General features: G+C 34.8%; 1 protein-coding gene across 1 annotated transcript in view; it reads left to right on the top strand.

The window, feature by feature from the left end:
* The window catches only part of VPS13A (vacuolar protein sorting 13 homolog A), a 254,826-nt gene that overhangs the window by 171,743 nt on the left and 59,090 nt on the right, over positions 1-23,993 (top strand). The window contains 12 exon segments of the mRNA XM_033237043.1: positions 7,557-7,839; positions 9,806-10,201; positions 10,467-10,571; positions 10,697-10,843; positions 14,460-14,588; positions 15,025-15,158; positions 15,824-15,953; positions 17,935-18,167; positions 21,248-21,401; positions 22,217-22,363; positions 22,875-22,956; positions 23,846-23,915. Coding sequence (XP_033092934.1) covers positions 7,557-7,839; positions 9,806-10,201; positions 10,467-10,571; positions 10,697-10,843; positions 14,460-14,588; positions 15,025-15,158; positions 15,824-15,953; positions 17,935-18,167; positions 21,248-21,401; positions 22,217-22,363; positions 22,875-22,956; positions 23,846-23,915 — 2,010 coding nt within the window.

Raw genomic sequence — 23,993 nt, 5'->3', positions numbered from 1 at the left:
CGCTAGCAAGACTAAAAAAGAAGAAAAGAGAGAGGAATCAAATAGACGCAATAAAAAATGATAAAGGGGATATCACCACCGACCCCACAGAAATACAAACAACCATCAGAGAATACTATAAATGCCTCTACGCAAATCAACTAGAAAGTCTAGAAGAAATGGATAATTTCCTGGACACTTACACTCTCCCAAGACTAAACCAGGAAGAAGTTGAATCCCTGAATAGACCAATAGCAGGCTCTGAAATTGAGGCAATTATTAATAGCCTACCCACCAAAAAAAGTCCAGGACCAGATGGATTCACAGCTGAATTCTACCAGAGGTACAAGGAGGAGCTGGTACCATTCCTTCTGAAACTATTTCAGTCAATAGAAAAAGAGGGAATCCTCCCTAACTCTTTTTATGAGGCCAACATCATCCTGATACCAAAGCCTGGCAGAGACACAACAAAAAAAGAGAATTTTAGACCAATATCCCTGATGAACATCGATGCAAAAATTCTCAATAAAACACTGGCAAACCGGATTCAGCAGCACATCAAAAAGCTTATCCACCATGATCAAGTGGGCTTCATCCCTGGGATGCAAGGCTGGTTCAACATTCGCAAATCAATCAACGTAATCCAGCATATAAACAGAACCAAAGACAAGAACCACATGATTATCTCAATAGATGCAGAAAAGGCTTTTGACAAAATTCAACAGCCCTTTATGCTAAAAACGCTCAATAAATTCGGTATTGATGGAACGTACCTCAAAATAATAAGAGCTATTTATGACAAACCCACAGCTAATATCATACTGAATGGGCAAAAACTGGAAAAATTCCCTTTGAAAACTGGCACAAGACAGGGATGCCCTCTCTCACCACTCCTATTCAACATAGTGTTGGAAGTTCTGGCTAGGGCAATCAGGCAAAAGAAAGAAATCAAGGGTATCCAGTTAGGAAAAGAAGAAGTCAAATTGTCCCTGTTTGCAGATGACATGATTGTATATTTAGAAAATCCCATTGTCTCAGCCCAAAATCTCCTTAAGCTGATAAGCAACTTCAGCAAAGTCTCAGGATACAAAATTAATGTGCAAAAATCCCAAGCATTCTTATACACCAGTAACAGACAAGCAGAGAGCCAAATCAGGAATGAACTTCCATTCACAATTGCTTCAAAGAGAATAAAATACCTAGGAATCCAGCTTACAAGGGATGTAAAGGACCTCTTCAAGGAGAACTACAAACCACTGCTCAGTGAAATCAAAGAGGACACAAACAAATGGAAGAACATACCATGCTCATGGATAGGAAGAATCAATATCGTGAAAATGGCCATACTGCCCAAGGTTATTTATAGATTCAATGCCATCCCCATCAAGCTACCAATGACTTTCTTCACAGAATTGGAAAAAACTGCTTTAAAGTTCATATGGAACCAAAAAAGAGCCCGCATTGCCAAGACAATCCTAAGTCAAAAGGACAAAGCTGGAGGCGTCACGCTACCTGACTTCAAACTATACTACAAGGCTACAGTAACTAAAACAGCATGGTACTGGTACCACAACAGAGATATAGACCAATGGAACAGAACAGAGTCCTCAGAAATAATACCACACATCTACAGCCATCTGATCTTTGACAAACCTGACAAAAACAAGAAATGGGGAAAGGATTCCCTATTTAATAAATGGTGCTGGGAAAATTGGCTAGCCATAAGTAGAAAGCTGAAACTGGATCCTTTCCTTACTCCTTATACGAAAATTAATTCAAGATGGATCAGAGACTTAAATGTTAGACCTAATACCATAAAAACCTAGAAGAAAATCTAGGTAGTACCATTCAGGACATAGGCATGGGCAAGGACTTCATGTCTAAAACACCAAAAGCAACGGCAGCAAAAGCAAAAATTGACACATGGGATCTCATTAAACTAAAGAGCTTTTGCACAGCCAAAGAAACTACCATCAGAGTGAACAGGCAACCTACAGAATGGGAGAAAATTTTTGCAACCTACTCATCTGACAAAGGGCTAATATCCAGAATCTACAAAGAACTCAAACAAATATACAAGAAAAAAACAAACAACCCCATCAAAAAGTGGGGAAAGGATATGAACAGACATTTCTCAAAAGAAGACATCCATACAGCCAACAGACACATGAAAAAATGCTCCTCATCACTCGCCATCAGAGAAATGCAAATCAAAACCACAATGAGATACCATCTCACACCAGTTAGAATGGCAATCATTAAGAAGTCAGGAAACAACAGGTGTTGGAGAGGATGTGGAGAAATAGGAACACTTTTACACTGTTGGTGGGATTGTAAACTAGTTCAACCATTATGGAAAACAGTATGGCGATTCCTCAAGGATCTAGAACTAGATGTACCATATGACCCAGCCATCCCACTACTGGGTATATACCCAAAGGATTATAAATTATTCTACTACAAAGACACATGCACACGTATGTTTATTGCGGCACTATTCACAATAGCAAAGACTTGGAATCAACCCAAATGTCCATCTGTGACAGACTGGATTAAGAAAATGTGGCACATATACACCATGGAATACTATGCAGCCATAAAAAAGAATGAGTTTGCGTCCTTTGTAGGGACATGGATGCAGCTGGAATCCATCATTCTCAGCAAAGTATCACAAGAAGAGAAAACCAAACACCGCATGTTCTCACTCATAGGTGGGAACTGAACAATGAGATCACTTGGACTCGGGAAGGGGAACATCACACACTGGGGCCTATCATGGGGAGGGGGGAGGAGGGAGGGATTGCATTGGGGAGTTATACATGATATAAACGTTATGCACATGTACCCTAGAACTTAAAGTATAATAAAAAAAAAAAAAAAAAACAAGACCAGTCTAACTTGAGAGTCACAGCTGTTAACCAATAAACTGAAGCTTTGCTGTCTCAAAAAAAAAAAAAAAAAGAGTTTTTAAAATGTCTAATAGATGATGCCTGATGGTTTCTGAATTTATACTATTATGAAGTAAATTTTACTTCTCAAAGGTTTTATAATAGAATTTTTTGACATTCCTTTAGTAAACAGAATATTTTATCCTTTTCATATTTGTTCATTGTTCAGGGATGGAGTTGTAAATAGAAGTATATACTACATTAATTTTAAATTTTTAAAGTAATTAAATTTGATACAAGATATGTTTTAAGAAAATATTAAAATTATAACAAAATATGAGCTGGTCTTATAGATTTATATCATAACAAGTAAGTATTAGTCAAGATATATAATCTGAAATTGAAAATAATCTCTTATATGGAAATTGAACCCTATTGGAGAATAAAACTTTCCTCAGGATTAAGCATTGTAGTTTGTTTAAATACCATTTTAGAATACACACTAGAAATAGGTACTTACCTCAGTGCTACAGAAGGATAGAGGCAGAACTGCAAACGGTGCTTACCTGTGCCCTTGTCCAGAAGTTCAGAATGGGATCCTCAATTCTCTGAAGACAGTCTAGCAGTTTTAGGCACGTATTTTCACATAGATCGACCTGCTAAATCTAATGAATGTTTTATTGCTTAGTTCAGACTTGCTGAGGGAAAGAATTGTATTGTTGAGAGAACAACAAAATAATCATTTACAATATCTCATCTTGCTCTAGAGATGATTTGGGGTGGGTTACAAGACTAGATGAAATATGGCATGTAAGATATATTTAAAAATTTCTGTGAAGAACTTTCATTTTCTTCTTGGATAATAAAAGTTAATGATACTCTACTTTTTAATATATTTCTGCTATATATTTTGTGTCTCTCTCCGTAATAGAGAAAACAGTACCTTTATACTTTTTTTCCCCAAGGCTGAATATTAATTTGTTACATGATAGTTAATCCATCTTAATGAGAATTAGTAGTGATTAATTCATCTTAATGAGAATTGTTACTGATTAAGTACTTCATCTTAACTAGAACTATCAGTGACTAACCAGCTTGGATTTTTCATTAGGCATTTTTATTTTTCTTTCTTTCTTTTTTTTTTTTTTTTGAGATGGAGTTTCGCTCTTGTTGCCCAGGCTGGAGTGCAATGGCGGGATCTCAGCTCCCAGGTTCAAGCGATTCTCCTGCCTCAGCCTCCTAAGTAGCTGGGATTACAGGCATGCACCACCACGCGCAGCTAATTTTGTATTTTTAGCAGAGATGGGATTTCTCCATTTTGGTCAGGCTGGTCTCGAACTCACGATCTAGGTATTCTTTTAGTCTAGTACTTCAGTGTAGGTGCACGTATATTTAAGATGTGAGGTCTTAACAAACAGTTATCTTTCTCTATTCTGTTTCTATTCTTAGATTAATGGTACAGATAAGCATAGATGCAGATAAATATAGGAAAACAATTTATATTTTATTAAAATATTTAAATAGAATTTAAATATACTGATTCTTTTATTCATTTAACAAATATTTATCAAGGTTTTCTGTGGATGAGACACTCAATACCAAGAAGAATTGCATGTAGCTATTGCCATCAAAAGATGGATATATTACATAAATGTATGACGTAGGAAACAGTGGGTTTTGGAGAGTTACAGAAAGTGTTACAGTTGCCAAAAACTATGGAAAACATAAAAGGGATTAATGACTGACTCCTGGGCAAGATACGTGAAGTACAGTAACATATGTAATATAGTAATATGGAGATTAGATGGAAAAGGCTAAGAGGAAGGCATGCATGAACAAAGATAAGGAAGCATGAAAGCATAGTGTTATAAGGAATAGTTGGGAATTCATTGGAATGTAGAGTGCATGTTGGAAGATAAAATTTGAAAGATAATTTAAGTTCACAGTTAGATGGTTGCTCTCTCATTTTCTTGCTCCATTTTTATAAATTTTATCTCCGTCTTTTAGTTTCATCTGTTTTTTTCTTCTTGTCTCAGATCATTTGATGTTCTGTTTCAAGACCATTCACACTACTGTATCTTCTCATTTAAAACCTCCTGTCATTGATTATCTTTCTTTCCTGTTTTCTTCATTCATTCCTTGAAATTTCCTTTGACCTTTTATATTTCTCTTACTCGGATCTTCTCTTCAGAACACCCTTTTTGGGAAAATTGTCACTTCTGCAAACACCTTGCAGTCTGTCTAGAAAGAGCCAACCACTCTGCCCTCAGTCTACTCTATACATGTGTTTTGGTACCTATCACAGTGCAGTAGTTATCTTTTAACATTACATTTCCCACCTGATTATGATCTTACTTATTTGTTTTCAATTTTGCCTTGTTGGTACATAATAGGTCCAATAAATGTTTTGATAAACTGGGTAAGTGTATTACCATTAGTTTAATTTGGAAAAAAATAAGGTTTTACCTTTAAGTGTTAGAAGTAAGAGTGGAAAATATAATGAAAATTAGAGAAGGAAGTAGAAGTAGAATCGGCTGTATCTGTTAACTCTTTTGACAAATAATTTATATGCTTCAGTCAGGGAAGAAGGAAGTCTAATATTGTGTCAAAGTCCAGGGTGCCAGTAGCTGGAAGTCGAAAAAAGACATGCAGAAAAGTGTGTGCAGAGTGGTTCAGTGTTCAGTCTAGCAAATTCAAAATACATGTAGAGTGGTTCAGTGTTCAGTCTAGCAAATTTAAGGTGCCATCAGAAATTATTACAGAAATATATCACAGATATTTAACATTTTAGGTGTAGAACTTAGGAAAATAATCAGGATTGGAGATAGTGTTGACTGTTGTTCATCTATAAAGGACAGTGTCATAATTATAGCTAATAATTTTTACAAATATAAAAATATTTCTGAAATGTTTAATCTTGGCTACAGTGTGGGTTCAAAAATTATTGAATATAAAATATTGCTGAAATGTAAACAATGTAATATTCAAATATAAAGATTAACCATGTGACAACCAATAGTTTTGTCACCATTTTCTTAAAACCACTCTTCTGCAATGACAACAAAAGCCACAATTGACAAATGGGATCTAATTAAACTAAAGAGCTTCTGCTCAGCAAAAGAAACTACCATCAGAGTGAACGGGCAACCTACAGAATGGGGGAAAATTTTTGCAGTCTGTCCATCTGACAAAGGACTAATATCCAGAATCTACAAAGAACTGAAAAAAAATTATAAGAAAAAACAACCCCATCAAAAAGTGGGTGAAGGATATGAACAGACACTTCTCAAAAGAAGACATTTATGCGGCCAACAAACGTATGGAAAAAAGCTCATCATTCCTGGTGATTAGAGAAATGCAAATCAAAACAACAATGAGATACCGTCTCATGCCAATTAGAATGGTAATCATTAAAAAGTCAGGACACAATAGATGCTGGAGAGGATGTGGAGAAATAGTAATGCTTTTACACTGCTGGTGGGAGTATAAATTAGTTCAACCATTGTGGAAGACAGTGTGGTGATTCCTCAAGGATCTAGAACCAGAAATACCATTTGACCCAGCAATCCGATTACTGGCTATATACCAAAGAACTACAATAAATCATTCTACTATAAAGACAGATACACACATATATTTATTGCAGTACTGTTCCCAGTAGCAAAGACTTGGAACCAGCCCAAATGCCCATCAGTGATAGACTGGATAAAGAAAATATGGCACGTATACAGCATGAAATATTATGCAGCCATAAAATAGAGTGAGTTCATGTCCTTTGCAGGGACATGAGTGAAGCTGGAAACCATCATTCTCAGCAAACTAACACAGGAACAAAAAAACCAACACTGCATGTTCTCAATCATAAGTGGGAGTTGAACAATGAGAACTCATGGACACAGGGAGGAGAACATCACTCACTGGGGCCTGTTGGGAGTTGGGGAGCAAGGGGAGGGAGAGCATTAGGAGAAATACTTAATGTAGATGATCAGTTGATGGGTGCAGCAAACCACTGTGGCATGTGTATGCCTCTGTAACAAACCTGCACGTTCTGCATATGTATCACAGAACCTAAAATATAATTAAAAAAAAAAAAAACTGCTAAAGCAGAAAAAAAAAATAAAGTAAAATATCATACTGCTGTAAAAAACAAAAACAAAAACACTCTTCTGCATCTATGGCCCACATTTTAATAAAGTTAAATATCGATTGAAAACTTTCATTTGATTAATGTTGGAAAGCTTGTGATTATTTTTTCAATAGTAATTTTTTTTAGTTTATGAATTCAGTCATGGCATTTATTTCCTTTTAGGCCCACATATCCAGAAAAGCCAAATTCTTGCAGTTATATGTACAAGTCACAAATGATTCCATGTGGTTTGCTTTGCATATATAACTGATACGATTTATGTATTTTTATATGAAACCATTTATCTGATAAGTATACTTTTAAGATAGTAAGTTTGCAAGAAAAATATTCTCCTCTTAAAAGTCAAACAACTTGATGAGCTTCCAGAAAGTTAAGGTGATATCTATTTATCTATCTTACTTATATCTAAAAAGTATATGAAAATATAAAAATTTATTACAGTATTATGAAAGGAGGTAAGTTTGTTATTCTAAAGTTGTAATTATATAGTTTAATATGTTTTCCTTTAAGCATTTTAAACTGTATCATTTAATCTCATGCAGATCATTCCTTTTTCTGAAGCCAGAAGATGAGGACTATCAAATGTGTGAAGGAATTGACTTTGAAGAGATTGTGAAAAATGATGGTGCTCTTCTAAAGAAGAAATGTAGATCTAAAAACCCTTCTAAGCAGTCATTTCTCATTAATATTGTTCCAGAAAAAGATAATTTAACGTCTCTATCAGTGTATTCAGAAGATGGTTGGGATTTACCATACATAATACATTTGTGGCCACCTATCCTGCTCCGAAATCTTCTTCCTTACAAAATTGCTTATTATATAGAGGTATCAGCAAATTGTTTTAGTGCCTTCCTGTTTTTGATTTTGTAGTTTCAGTTTTTTAAGATTAAGAACAATAAAAACTATTTTAAAGATCTAATAAAAATTAGAATACTAGTAAAATAGGTAATGCAGATATTCTTTTGCAACAAGTATGAGAATTATTATTGAAATAACATTTAAGAACTAGACTTCAGTGACAAAAAAAGCCAGCTACATTATATTGTATTCTTTTAGTGCTGATTTTCTTAAAATATTGTATACTTGGTAAAGTTGCTTTTTTTCTTACATACTCTTTGTTTTAACAGATGGTGTGGTTTCTTCCTGTTGTTATAACATAGGAATCCGTACATCTTAAGATTTTATGTGACTATTTCATTTGCGAGGCTTATCAGATGGAAGAAAGTAGTTCTTCATTGTCATCTATTATAAGTTTATTTTACCTTTAGAATTACCATTTGTTTGCTTTTTAAAAAAACAGGTTTCTCTCTGTTGCTCAGACTGGAGTGCATAGCTCACTGTAGCCTCAAACTTCTAGGCTCACGTGATCCTTCCTCCTCAGCCCCCTGAGGAGCTGGGACTACAGATGCATGCCATGCCTCGATAACTTTTTTTAATTTGTAATTTTGTAGAGACAGGGACTCACTATGGCTTGTCTTGAGCTCTTGGGCTCAAGTGATCCTCCTGCTTTGGCCTCCCAAAGTGCTGGAATTACAGGCGCAAGCCACTATACCCAGCAGTTTACACTTTTCTGATACATGTCTCTTTTGGAGGAAAAAGTTTACATATTTATGGTTTTAAATGTGCATTTCCATATTGAGTAACAAATTATCATAATGGTTAAGAATTTATACTTTGCTGTCAGATTTGAAATTGCATCCTAACTCTGGCACTTGCTAGCTGTATGTTCTTAAGCAGGCTTTATTGCTTTTGTAAATCTTTTGTTGTAGTCTATAAAATGAGAATAATAATAAAATTTGCTTGGTTAAGACATGGGGGAAATCAAATCAGATTGTATCTGTAAAGGATTTGGTACAGTGCCTGACAGACAAGGGTTGCCATTTATTTATCACTCTAGCACTACCACCACCATTGTTATTTTGTGGAATATTATTTAACTTGTAAAAAAATCAAGAACTCCTTACTTTTGCTTTAATTAATTTAAAATCATGAGATGAAGAGATTCCTATATTATAATAATAGGAAGAGAACAAGATAGAGATGCTGGAAAAACGGGTGAGATATTCAGATGTACTGTCAATTTATGTTTCTATTCTCATAGAACTTTTAATTGGATGCTTTTAGTGATCACATTCTGTCTGCCAGTTTCCAAAGGATATGATCAGTCTTTAGAAAGACAATTGAGCCATGGTATGGGGAAGGGACTAGAGGGGAAAAGAGCAGTTAGGAGACTCTTAAACTGAGAGATCATATAGTGACATGAACTAAGATAATAGAAGGGTGGGTCGAGGGAAATGAACAGCTTGGAGAGATACATACGATGTAATAATATAAATAGTGATTGGAAATGGGTGATGAGTGATTGTGGAGGTAGTAGGGATTGCTTATTTTGGATTACCATCAGTTTTTGCCCACATTTTACATTGTTTTGTTGTTTTCAAAACAAAAATCACTAGTGGTTAAGATTGTCTTTTTGCTGTTGTTTTACCAATTGTAGTGTTTTATGTTTATAATTTCCAGGGGAGTTTCCCATTATGTTATTTAATCTAATCTTCACAGTTTATCCTTTGAAGTAAGTCATTTAGACCACTTTACAAATACAGTAGCTCAAATCTCAGATTAAATCCTGTGTAGAGGTTTACACATCTGACAAAGTTAGAACTTGAATGTAAGTCTTCTGACTTGTTCTGATAGGTGCTTCAAAAGCATTTTGTGCAGCATTTGGAGTAAATAAATAGAAATTTGAGGCATATTATTCTGCAACATTAATTTTTTTTTTTTTTTATTACAGGGAATTGAAAATTCGGTTTTTACTCTAAGTGAAGGACATTCAGCCCAGATTTGTACTGTACAGTTGGATAAAGCCAGGCTACATTTAAAATTACTTGACTATCTCAATCACGATTGGACAAGTGAATATCACATAAAGCCTAATCAGCAAGACATTAGTTTTGTCAATTTTACCTGTGTTACAGAAATGGAAAAGACTGATTTAGATATTGCTGTCCATATGACTTATAATACTGGTCAGACAATTGTGGCATTTCATAGTCCTTATTGGATGGTCAACAAAACTGGTCGCATGTTACAGTACAAAGCAGATGGAATTCATCGAAAGCATCCACCTAATTATAAAAAGCCAGTTCTCTTTTCTTTTCAGCCAAATCACTTTTTTAATAACAATAAGGTATGCATTGTTTATTCTGTTTTTCCCTTGTCTTTATCTGCTTGTCGCTTTTTAGTTTTAAAATTCTTAGAATAAATATTATGAAACTTGGATAGAAATAACTTGTTAAATATTTGAGGCCAAAAAGGTTAGAATTTAATATTATAAAGGTTTAGTGCATTAACAGTGTAATATTTTGTTTATGCTAAAAACTAATTTTTATCAGTTTAAGCAGGAATTTTTAAAGGTACCTAAATTGTAATGTATTTGGAATATTTTTTCCTAGGTTCAACTTATGGTAACTGATAGTGAATTGTCCGATCAGTTTTCAATTGATACTGTTGGTAGTCATGGAGCTGTTAAATGTAAAGGCCTGAAAATGGACTATCAAGTGAGTTCATTCTGTGCTTATCAAGAAACTTTTATTTTAAATGTTTCTATTAACTACTTAATTAAATTTTATAAGGATGTTATGATACATAACAGTTTTTGAACTGTTAATTTTATTTTTCTTAGGTTGGTGTCACTATAGACCTGAGCAGTTTTAACATTACTAGAATTGTGACATTTACCCCTTTTTATATGATTAAAAACAAAAGCAAATACCGTATATCAGTGGCTGAAGAAGGAACTGATAAATGGCTCTCTCTTGATTTGGAGCAGGTGGGTAGATGAATTTCAGAAATATACCTTTTGGATTCAATTTTCTCCTTAATGTTAGATACCTAAAGTCACCATGTAATGTTTTAACTCTCCGCTTACTCCAGTTTTGTTTTAGTTTCATGAATCTTCATTGAATATTTGTGCCCGGCTCTAGATAGATGGCAAGGTTCAATTTTTAATAATTAGATAACTAGGAATGCCCAGCTTGTTAAGGGAGGTAGATGTTTAACAATTACTAACCACTTTGGTTAAATACAGCAGCCAAAGACTAGATAAGGTATAAATGCATCAAAGAGAGGGAAATTATTTATTCTCTCTAGGAAGCTATTAGGAATGCCTTCAGAGAGTAGGTTAAGCCAGACTCTTCTCTAGTTATTTGAGGAGAGTAGTAACTTAGAAGAAATGTTGATTCTATGCCATCATTAAACCTTTGAATAAGAGTTTTCTGAATGACTGACAGAGGTTAATGGAATATTTTATTTTTGAAGAACTTTTATTCTAAAAGTTAGGATTAGAGAAGTGTTTGCTGTTTCTATTCATTATTCCTTTTTGCATATAAAACCATCCTTGTTGGGATTATTCTTGAAGTATATTCTTTAGCATTTCCTTTAGGGCTGGTTTTGAAGGTAAATACCATCGGTGTCTCTAGAAAAATCTCTCTGGCTGGAGCACAGCGAGAGGGACAGTGATTGGGATATAAACCCAGGCGTTCCATGGGGCAACAGCAACCCCCTTTGGATCCCCTCCAATTTTATGGGAGCTCCGTTTTCATTCTATTAAATCTTGCAATTGCAAAAGAAAGAGAGAGAAGAGAAGAGGAGAAAATAGACAGATAGATAGACAGATAGATAGATAGATAGATAGGTAGATAGATCTCTCTGACTACCTTCACAGTCTTTCTTCTCTTTGTCTTTGATGTTCTGCGGTCATGCTGCTATATGTCTATATGTGGTTTCCTTTTATTTACCCTGCTTGAGGTGCTTTACTCCTAGATCTGTGGATTAAAGTATTTCATGCTTTCTGTAAAATTTGCTACTACTGTCTCTTTAAATATTGCCTCTCCTCCATTCTTCCATTTTTCCCATCTAAGCCTTTAAATCAGACATGTTGGATGTTCATACTCTATCTTCCATGTCTCTTAATAGCTCTTTTATATTTTCCAACTCTCTTTGCTTCATTCTGGGTAAGTTCTATATATACATCTTTCAATTTTTTTTCACTTTTGCTGTATCAGAACTACTATGTAAGTCTTCAACTGAGTATTTGAATAATTATAGTTCTTATTCCCAGAAATTTCACCTTTTTTCAAGTCTATTCATTCTTTCAACAAATATTGTTTATTTTTATGTGACTTGCAATATACTATTTAAAGGCACAAGTTCCCATCTTTGTGTAGTTTACATTTCAGTGGGTATAAGGGGGAAACATTAATAATACCATAATCAATTAGTATATAGTATGTTTCAAAGTGACAAGTCTAATGTAGGAAAGTCTAATGTAGGATAAGGGATATTAAGAGTTCGAGAGCCAGGGATGGTCTCTAATTTTATGTAAGGTGACTCATTGGAGTCACATTTGAACAGTGACTTCGAGGAAATGAGAAAGTTAGCAATTGTCAAGAGCTCAGCTGAGGAGGAGAGAGCTGAGCTGCCAGGTGTTGGAGTAGCTGATTAAGACAAGCCACAATGAAAGTAACAGTCAAACGTTTAATCACTTACTGTGATAGTAAAGATTGAGCATCCTTAATCTGAAAATATGAAATCAAAAATGCTCTAAAATTTGAAATATTCCAAAATCCAGAACTTTTCAAGTGCCAACATGATGCCACAAGTGAAAAATTCTACACCTGACACTTTATTTTTTTCACTTTCTTAACTGTCATTTTTTTTTTTACTGTTAAGTACTTTATGTGTAAATAAGTGTAAGAAAATGGTTGTTTATTGGTAACACAAATTGAGAGTCAGGAATGATGGTGATGCCACACAGCCACAGATTGTCAACATGGGTGGTTAAGATAGTGACACATTCTCTTTCTGATGGTACAATATGTACAAACTTTGTTTCATGCACAAAATTATTTAAATATAGTATAAAATTACTTTTGGGCTATGTGTATAAGGTGAATGTGAAACATAAATGAATTTTATGTTTAGACTTAGGTACCATCCCCAAGATATCTCATTATATATATGCAAATATTCCAAAATCCAAAAGAAGTCCAGAATCTGAAACACTTCTGGTACCAAGCATCTCGAACAGGGGATACTCAACCTGTGTAAGCAGGAGGCTAAATCAGAGAAAGCACAATTACCACCTATTCTGGAATGGCATTGGACAAGGGTCAAGTGGATCGGCACAAGACATGGGGCTTGTCTCACTGTCTATGAAACCTTGAACAGTGTCCGGCAGTTTTATGGACCTGGGGAATGGAGTAGGACAAAGAGGAGGAGCTAGGAATGAGCACTGAGAGTAGACAAAAAGTGTCTTCACTTTTTGTGAAGTGACCATACCCTTGTTTTAAACTGATCATCTGTGTCCCAGTTCTCAGCTCAGGCTCTTCCTGTCTCCCTGATAAAGAGGTCCTGCAGGAGCTCCCAAGGAAGGCCTCTGCCGCAAAGCTCTCATAAAGAGCCTCCAAATGAAGTGCCTGGGCTAGGAATGCAGACATAGGTAAAAGCTTTGGGACAGGATTGCTTGAATCCTTAAGACTGCAGTGCCCTGGCTGTGCACAAAGTCAGGTTATGTTCCTAAGCATGTCTCATATCTTGTTCCATTAATTCCTTTTTATGGTTGAATAAAACTGTCTTTAACAAGCTAAGATACTTAACTATAACAACCAGGTTCTGCTACATTGTCCTCAAGTCATGTAATGATGATCAGGTATCACACATGAGCAGTCTCATTGAAATATATGAAAGGATCAGTCTCGTCAGGAGTTGACTTAATAGCTTACAGACAAGTCTGTTCTTCATTCTTGTTCTTTTAGCTCTGTTTCTAGATTCTTTTGTCCAGTCTTCTTTCTGGTACCTTGACTATCTCCTCTTCTTTTAGTTTGGTTTCCAGATCACTCATGTTGAAGTTATTTCATAAAATTCCGAACTTCCTTCCTACTCTGAACTTTGAATACTACTTTTACTTTTTTACCCTTATTTGACAACCAGATGCTAGATTTAATACATGTTCTGACTTACCATTTTTGTATACTTTGACTTCTGCCTAATTTCCAATGTTCATACCTGATTTTGATGTTTAGTAACTGAATGTACACTTGTTTTAAACCTGATCTGTGTCCCAGTTCTCAGCTCAGGTTTCTTGCTGATTTTTCAACCCTTCTCTGTAAGATCATGACCACATTAAAGTCTCTTTTCTCACCAGCAGTTCACTTACCATAGCTCTTCAATTTGCTGTCCACTGCTTCTTGTGTGCATAGTGCTGACAAGTGACAACCCATCTTCAAGTTGAAAGTTTACAGCTGTTTAAGCAACCCAATAACTAGAGCAGTGTTAAAAGAAATTTTTTTAAAGTTCAAGTATACTCTGATGGGAATATTAAGATGATTTATGTATTTATGGTGAAATCTGTTTATTTTTATAAACATATATAATGTATATTTTAGTGTATCCCCTTTTGGCCTGAGGATGCTTCTAGTAAACTTCTTATTCAAGTTGAAGGGAGTGAAGATCCTCCCAAAAGGATATATTTTAACAAGCAAGAAAATTGTATTCTATTGCGTCTGGATAACGAGGTAAGTGGCTTTGTTTGTGTGTGTGTGTGTGTGTGTTTGGCATATGTCATTAGAAAAGCTAAAATATACTGACTGGTATTTTATTTATTTTTTGTATCAAATAATTTCTTCTGTTGATTTTTCCTCTTTCCCCAAAAATGAACAAACATTTCTTTTTGTAAAAGGAAACAGAGATGTAAGATAATTTAATTGTTATATAAAAAGTTAGTTGGAATGCCTGGAATACTAGAATATACCACATCTGGAATGTCATCTGTCTGTAATACAGTGATTGAGATTATAGATTTCCAGAAATGCAATACAAAATTCTGAATTGTTTTCTCAATCATCCCAAAAATTAATTATCAAGTTATGAGTAGTCTATTCTTAAATGTTGTTAGTTAATATTCTTGGGAAAATGATTATATTAAAAATGTTTTCTTTTTCTTTCTTCTAGCTTGGAGGTATTATAGCAGAAGTGAATTTGGCCGAGCATTCTACAGTTATTACATTTTTAGATTATCATGATGGAGCAGCTACATTCCTCTTAATAAATCACACAAAGAATGAACTTGTTCAATACAATCAAAGGTAAGATTATCACAAATACAGTAACTCTTGATGGTGTAAGTCTAGATGATGAGGCATGGTTTTTATGATCATTTCTTAAGAATATAAACACTGATAATAGCATTGTAGCTATATAAAATGATGTTCCACTAAAAAATGTATTTGAAGTATGTAGGGGTAAAACTGACTTGATATCTACAATTTATTTTGAAATGCTTCAAAGAAAGAAAAATGGAAGAGGTGAAGCAAGTGTGGCAAAAGCTTGTTCATTGTTGACTCTGATGAGGACTGTCAGAGTTTGTTGTGAGTCTGAATATTGTCTATTTAATATGGTGTAAATATGTAAAATTTCAGATTTTCTTTTTTCAAACGTAGGTACCTTCTTGTTGAGATGTCTGGGGGAAAGGACTGCCTCCTTAAAGGCTATAATTGAATCTTCATGGTTTAGGACTACTCTTAAACATCATTGATTTTAATTTGCTGTGATACCATATCTTCTTAGTGCTACTACAGCTTATGCCAGTTTCTGATCCTCTACTTAGTAGTTCCAGGTTGTGTTGAATGTAGTTTGTTATCACCGATCTCAATTAGTGAACTAAGAATTAATGAAGTATTATTTTAGGTTTTTTTAAATCTGTTAATGTACTTGCATTTAATTTAATGCGTATTTTTGCTACTTATGTCAGTTCTCTCAGTGAAATAGAAGATTCCCTCCCTCCTGGAAAAGCAGTGTTTTATACATGGGCTGATCCGGTGGGCTCTAGAAGGCTGAAGTGGAGATGTAGAAAAAGCCATGGTGAAGTAACACAAAAGGATGTAAGTATTGGGTTATTATGGTGTTCCCAGCAACCTTTTTTAAAAAAGGTATTTGGGCCGGGCGTGGTGGCTCACGCCTGTAATCCCAGCACTTTGGGGAGGCCGAGGTGAGCCATGAGTTCGAGATCAGCCTGGCCAATATGGTGAAACCCTGTCTCTCCTAAAAATACAAAAATTAACTTTGGGAGGCCAAGGCAAGCAGATCACCAGGTCAGGAGTTTGTGACCAGCCTGGCCAACATGGTAAAACCCCGTCTCTACTAAAAATACAAAAATTAGCCGGGCATGGTGGCAGGTGCCTGTAGTCCCAACTACTAAGGAGGGTGAGGCAGAAGAATCAGTTGAACCCTGGAGGCGGAGGTTGCAGTGAGCCAAGGTCACGCCACTGCACTCCAGCCTGGTGACAGAGCGAGACTTCGTCTCAGAAAAAAAAAAAAAAAATGATATTTGATTTTCAGCCTTCCTAGTTTTAAGGACTGTTTGTGGCGACGCTTCTAAAAAGCTGCCAAAAATCTTGAAAATAGTATTTAAGTATTGACTTAACCAAAAATGTTTAAAACCAAAAGTAGTCTTATTTTGTTTACATCATTTGCTTCTACTGTGTTATAAAGAGTAAAGTTGTGTTTAGAGAAGTGCTTTCAGCATTCACCTGAAAAACAAATATGTTCTCTGCCTTGACAATCATACTAGGTAGATTTAGCTTCTAGAAGGAACATTTAAGGATCCACTGAGTGAACTAAAACAAATTTATTTCTGGGTGGCAAGCTATGATGATCAAGTTATGTGCATCTATTTTTCAGTAACATTTTGAATACTTCCAGAACATTTTTTAAAGTTTTTTGTCCTTCAGAATTCATCTTAATTTGACTCCTGATTTTTTTTTTCTCTTACCGCTAGTGATTTTTTCTTCCTGCCTATCAGTAGGTGGTATTTTCTCATTGTCTTTTAGTGCTGCTGTTGAGGAGTCTGGTGTGGGTATTGTTTACATTGTATTTAAGAGGATTGCCTATAAGTGGCCTAACTTTAAGTTTTAAAAATTCATGACTATTAGATTTATTCAGGAAAAAAAATTGTACTTTGATATAAAAATAATCTTATTCATTTCATCTATTGATTAGTACTTTGCATATTTATATCATAGTGATAGTTTGAAGCTTATAAAGATAAATCAGACATTCACTGTAAAATACTAGAAAGACCAGTGAAATAAGTTAGTTTTCTTGATTCTCAGTGTGGTTTTAGTGATATACATATATATACTTAGAAAGTATTATAAGTAACGTAAGTATCCCTAGATAATTATTTTATGGTAACAACTCACAGTTTTTAATTTCTGTATATTGTAACGTGAATGTATGCTATATAGTAAAATTTTCTGAAAATCAGAATATTAACTAGAAATTAATGGCTCAATATTAATTATGACAATTTGCTATGTTTATCGTGTCATCGACCCTCAAAACCCTGATATCAGCACATTTATGTGAGATTCCTGCAGAAATAGCCTCATGATGAATATACATGCTTTGTAGAACATGCAATTGAGATATAAGATATTTTTTATCCTGTTTGATTCAGCTATGAAAGGAAATGTGAATTTCAGACTGAAACAACTTTAATATGTATCTGTATTCTTAGTCTTAGAATTGCTGTAGTCTTAGAATAAAGCAGAAAAAAATACTTTGTGTTACTGATTAGCCTACACGGGAAGATTCAATTTTATTAAGATGTTTAAATTTAAAAAATAAACAACTGGCCTGTCTTTATGAGTAATAACTTTATATCAGATAACATCAGATGATTTCAGTAATGTAAATTTGCAAGTATTCTACAAATATTAATTCATTTAGTTGCCACTAACCCCATGAAGTAGGTGCCATTAATAGTCTCATTTTATAAATGTAAAATCTAAATTTCATGTTCTTTGGGACCAAATTCTAATTTTTTATTTTTGTTTTTGTATTTTGGTGGTTTTGTTCTAGGATATGATGATGCCTATAGATTTGGGGAAAAAGACAATTTATTTAGTTTCATTCTTTGAAGGTTTACAACGCATTATTTTATTCACTGAAGATCCAAAGGTATTTAAAGTAACATATGAAAGTGAGAAAGCAGAGTTAGCAGAGCAAGAAATTGCAGTGGCATTACAAGATGTTGGAATTTCTCTTGTCAACAATTACACGAAGCAAGAAGTAGCCTATATAGGCATCACAAGGTTAGATGCATTAAATTTTGGATACATTTAAATGATCAGTGTCTAATTGTTAAGAAATTGTTGTTGTAAAATCTAAAATGATTTAGTTTCAATTTTGTGCTTTGACTATTCATTGACACTGTGGTAATGCTAATTTTGACTATGCTTGAGGGAATGTTTTGCCTTTTGAAATAAAAATATGGCAGAAATCAAATTTATAAACTCCTTATTATGTTAATCCTTCCACTTATCTAAAAAGTTATATTTATTCAACTTACTGAAAGTATGTTTTGCATATCATACAAAATGCTTAGTTCATTTTCCATTACCATCTAGCACAGCTCAGGGTACATATGCTGTAACTGTTGGAGGATTAACATAAAGACAATCACTTTCTAATTTGACCTTGGCACTTTAATATCTAATAAGATCTAATAAGGTGATCACTGTATTTATCATTTCTCATATAAGACATCACCATTAAATCTTTTGTCTCTCCCTTATGTCCTTATTATTCCTATTCATAAACAGTTAAGTTCAAATTAATTTACATATATTAGTGCTTAATGTGAGAATATTTCTTCTATATAACCAGGATAATGTAATTTTAATCCTTTACTTGAGTTAAATTCTTGAATATATATAAAGGTATATGATACTGATGTACATTTAGTTATTTGTGTACATTAATCTATATGTGCCCCTGACCTCTTATTGAATCGAATCAATGCTATCTTAAAAGGAATATTAAAATCTATTTTCTTAAGGATTTTTATTCTCAAAAAATGTTTTTACTATTTAAATAGATAAAATACACCATAGATTTTTAAGACCTTTAGACCTATTATGTGTTATCTTCTAAGCTAAGTGATGTTACTGCAAAGATGAATAATACGTGGTCTCTACCTTTATTAAATGAATATAAGTTCTATAGGGAATAAACAGATAGAATGCTTAAATAAAATTAAACAACTTAAATATTTAAACAGAATAAAGTCTGTAGGCCTTTCAGCATTTTAATTTCAGTACAACTAGATTTCTTCCATTCACATTCTGTATCCTAAATAACTATTTTATACTTTGTCTCCCCTCAAACCCCCATTCTCTCAGCTTACTACCTTGCATCCCACTTCACTGAAAAAATTGAAGCAGTCAAAAGCAAACTTCCAGAGACCCATCTCACCCCCAAGTGTCACAGCTTCCTGTCTACTGGCATTTGCATACTACTTACTATACTGACATACTCCCAACAGTTTGCAGTAGATATATGTGCTCCTGTTTAAACAGATTTTTCTCTACTTTTGCGCTGTACTTCATTTCCTCCTACCTATTTGAGGACATTGTTCCAGCAGGCCTTTTCTTCATCTCTCCTAAGTCAACAGCTTTTGGCTCTCTACTGAATTGTTTCAGTGTTACTTCTCTCAACATAAAAAATTCTCTTGAACCTACTTTCCTTGCTACCTGTTGCTCATTTCTTTGTTTGCATTTATAACTAAACTCCTCAAATGTACTGTCTGTTTCAAAGGAACTTAACATATCCTGTGTTCTCCAATTCTTTTTCATCCATTTTCTCTTTAACCACTCCAAACAGAGTTTTGCTTTCAAAACACCATGAAACTGGTTTTGTCAGCATTATCAGTGACCTCCATAATGCCATATCCAGTGTAGAATTATCGGTCTTTGCTTCATAACATTTAACACAGATCCCTCCTTGATGTAGTGTCTTTCACTTGACTTCCAGAATACCTCACTGTCTTGGTTTTTCTTCCTATCCAGTCTCATTCATTGGTTCCTTGTCTTCCCTGAACTGCTTACATTGGCCAAATGCCTTGAGGCTCTTAGACCTGGTCTGTGGATTTCAGTTTTATGATTTCAAATACTGCCCAGAGTATCTCTCTTCTGTATGTCTTCTGTCACCTGTCATCTGACCTTGAGACTTCGTATATCCAACTGTGCATGCAAAATTCCTGTTCAGATATCTAAGAGGCTTCTTAAACTTCATATGTATATACCAAACTTTTTATTTTCTCCTTCTACCAAAACCTGCTTTCCAATCAGAGTTAATCAAAAATAGTTCCTTCTAGTTATGCAGCCCAAAAATATTGAAATTGTCTTTGATTCCTGTCTTTATCTTGCACCCCAGACCTAATTCATCAAGAAGTTCAGTGCTAGTTCTACCTTCAAAGGGCACATAGATCTGACCACTTTTCTAATATCTCACTGTCAATAGCCTCATCAGGGCCATCACCATTTTTCATCTGGTTTACTGTAGTAAACTAACAAGTTTTCCCGCTTCTAGTCTTGACTCCACTCTTTTTTTTCCATCCACTTCAGCACATACTATATTCTTAGCAAAATGTAAGTCAGATTATGTTGCTAGTTGTCTTATAACCGATCAGTGGTATCTCATATCACTCAGAATAAAACCTAGAGTCTTTACAGTGGTCTACAAGGCCTTACATTATTTGCTCCCCCACTGTAAGTCTTACTTTATTTTCTATTCCTAATGCGTTCCTGACATGCCAGCCTCCTTGCTCTTCTTCATATACTGCAAGTGTGCCTCCTGCTTAAGGTTCTTTGCTTTAGCAGGCCTCTCCACCTGAAATGTTTTCCTCCTTTTGTCTGCTGGTTAATTCTCTCAGCTCTTTTAAGGTGGCCAAAATCTCACTTTCTCAGTGAGTCCCCCGTTGGCCACTCTGTTGTAATATTGCAGACCCCACCACTTTACATATTCTAGTTCTCCAGATCCCCCTTGCCCTGTCTACATTTTCTTCTTTCAAAAGCATTTTCATCTCCTACATATTAAATTTTACTAATTTATTTTGTTTACTATTCATTTTCATTCCCCAACTAAAATGAAGCTCCAGAATGACAGAGATGTTCACTGATACGGACAGCCCTATCCCCTAGAATAGTGCCTGAGTAGTAGCTTAATAGGTAGTTGAATGAATTCATGTTTTTAAATTTGTAACGTGCTCGCTTGTGACTGAGGCTATTGTAAAATTTTGCTGAAGGTATTGTAATTCATGTAATACACCAGTTAAAATAAATATGTTAATAAGTTAGTATTAAATATTATGATCTTTGCTTTCTTATGTAAGTTCTGATGTGGTTTGGGAGACAAAGCCCAAGAAGAAGGCAAGATGGAAGCCAATGAGTGTAAAGCACACTGAGAAGTTAGAGAGAGAATTTAAGGAATATACTGAATCTTCACCTTCAGAAGATAAGGTTATTGAGTTGGACACTAACATTCCGGTAATATTTTTAAGTACTGATGTGAAATTTTAATTTTGTATCTGTTGTAGTTCGGTCAATCACTAGTGAAATGTAAGGAAAGTTTGGCTTCCTTATAAAACAAAATAATCAATCGTGTCATACATACCTTGTATAAAATGTTTTAAAGAGGTCGTTATCTATATTAAGAAATCAGGCTGGGTGCAGTGGCTCACACCTGTAATCCCAGCATTTTGGGAGACCAAGGACGGCAGATTACTTGAGGTCAGGAGTTCAAGACCAGCCTTGCCAACATGGCAAACCTGGTCTCTACTAAAAATACAAAAATTAGCCAGGTATGGTGGCAGGCACCTGTAATCCCAGCTACTCAGGAGGCTGAGGCATGAGAATCCCTTGAACCCGGGAGGCGGAGGTTGCAGTGAACTGAGATGGCCCCACTGCGCTCCAGCCTGGGTGACAGAGCAAGACTCTGTCTCAAAAAAAAAAAAAAAGAAAAGAAGACTTTCTTTTAAGATGCTAGATGCTAATGGTCTGCTCTTTGGGTTAGCAGGAAACTTAAAAATGTTTTGTTTTTTCAATGTACTTTCTTTATTTTATTTTTCCTTTATTCATTTTTATTGTGGTAAATTTTAGTACATTTATGTAAAAAGTGATACAGTGAACCATTGTAAGAATTATATGAATATGTGAATTTTATGGACATGGGTTATTAAGATCTAAACCTAAACCAATACAAAGATTTAGCTTACTGTTTTAAAAAGTTTTTGGTATGAATTTCTAATTGTAGTCATTTATAGATAAATTAATGTTTTCACTTGGGGGAACATATTTTTCAGGTTCGCTTAACACCTACTGGTCATAACATGAAAATTCTGCAGCCACGTGTAATAGCTCTACGAAGAAATTATCTTCCAGCATTAAAAGTGGAATATAACACATCTGCACATCAATCATCATTTAGAATTCAAATCTACAGAATACAGGCAAGTCTTTCTGGAAATATAGGCAAAATTGTATTCTAAAGGAACACAATGAGAAACCAGATCTATTCCTACAGTCTGCTTTATCTAGTATTCACTTTCAGTGTTGTGCTAGACTTTTTTTTTTTTTTGAGACAGTCTCCCACTGTCGCCCAGGCTAGAGTGCAGTGACAGAATCTCAGCTCACTGCAAACTCTGCCTGCCAGGTTCAAGCAGTTCTCCTGCCTCAGCCTCCTGAGTAGCTGGGATTACAGGTGTGCGCCACCATGGCTGCCTAATTTTTCTATTTTTAGTAGAGATGGGGTTTCACCATGTGGGCCAGGCTGGTCTCAAACTCTTGACCCCAGATGATCCACCCGCCTCGGCCTCCTGAAGTGCTGGAATTACAGGCATGAGCCGCCGCGCTTGGCCAGCGCTAGGTAGACTTTTTGATTCTTTTTATTTTTTAAATCCTGTTATTCTGGTCAGGTTGTATAATTGACATATTAATATACTGACGTTTTTATTTTCTTAGATCCAAAATCAGATACATGGTGCTGTGTTTCCCTTTGTGTTTTACCCTGTTAAACCTCCAAAGTCGGTCACCATGGATTCAGGTTTGTTTTTATTTTTAGATTTCCATAAAAGCAGTTGTATTAGCTGTTTGATTTACTTTACTATAAAAATATGAAGTGAAACCATTCTTGGGTTTAATTTTTATAGGATCCTTGGAAAATTAAACTGCTTGAAAAAGGACTAGCAAGTACTGTACACGACTAACTTTGATAAGATTTTGAGTGAACCTTGAAGAAAAGATTAATTAGAAACATATATTGAAATTTTTAGAAATGTTAATTTAAAAAGCAGATAATCTGTAAACCTGTGATGTAAAAACCTTTAAAGCCTTTGAATGAACAATAAGGAAGTTCAAATCTGGAGTGTTTTCTAACAGCAGAAACTGTCCTATGTTCTCCAAATAAGAATAACTGACAAGTCCTTTCTACCCTTTTCTTTCCCGTTGCCTTTCTTCTTTCCTGCATATCCCTCTTCCCCCTACTTTCTCTTTCCTCCTCACCACCCTACTTAACTTTCTTCTCCCCTTGCTTTCCTGCCTCCACCCCACACCACTACCTCTAAACTATCTTGCGGGTAATACTCTTTATAACTCGCTCAAAAGCTTTTTGGCCAGTATAATGCCTAAGCCCTTCCACCTAGAGGTCCGGAGCAAGTCCCCAGAATCTGTTTTCACAGAGTTTCCCTAGTGATTCTAATGCATACTTCTAAACCGCTAATTGTAGAATTAGTTATCTTCAGAGTGACTATAGATAGTTTTAAAAACAATGCTGGAGTCTAAAATTAAGATTGTAATAGATCTTGCGAATATCAGTAATTTTAACTGATACTTATTATTTAGTAAATGATTTTCCATTGTGGTGTATATTGGAAGAAAATGCCTACTTTTTACTTAAAGCATCGTGGGAGTAATTATGTTTATAACCTTTACAGCACCAAAGCCCTTTACAGATGTCAGTATTGTCATGAGATCTGCAGGACATTCCCAGATATCACGTATTAAGTAAGTGTCTTAATACATTTCTTGTATATTTATTTAATGTTTGATTTAAATATATGAATTGTTTATACTCTTTAAATG

Source organism: Trachypithecus francoisi, unplaced genomic scaffold (assembly GCF_009764315.1).
Source record: "Trachypithecus francoisi isolate TF-2019V2 unplaced genomic scaffold, Tfra_2.0 Lachesis_group16, whole genome shotgun sequence".
Classification (NCBI taxonomy): domain Eukaryota; kingdom Metazoa; phylum Chordata; class Mammalia; order Primates; family Cercopithecidae; genus Trachypithecus; species Trachypithecus francoisi.
This window is presented reverse-complemented; position numbering and strand designations above follow the sequence as displayed.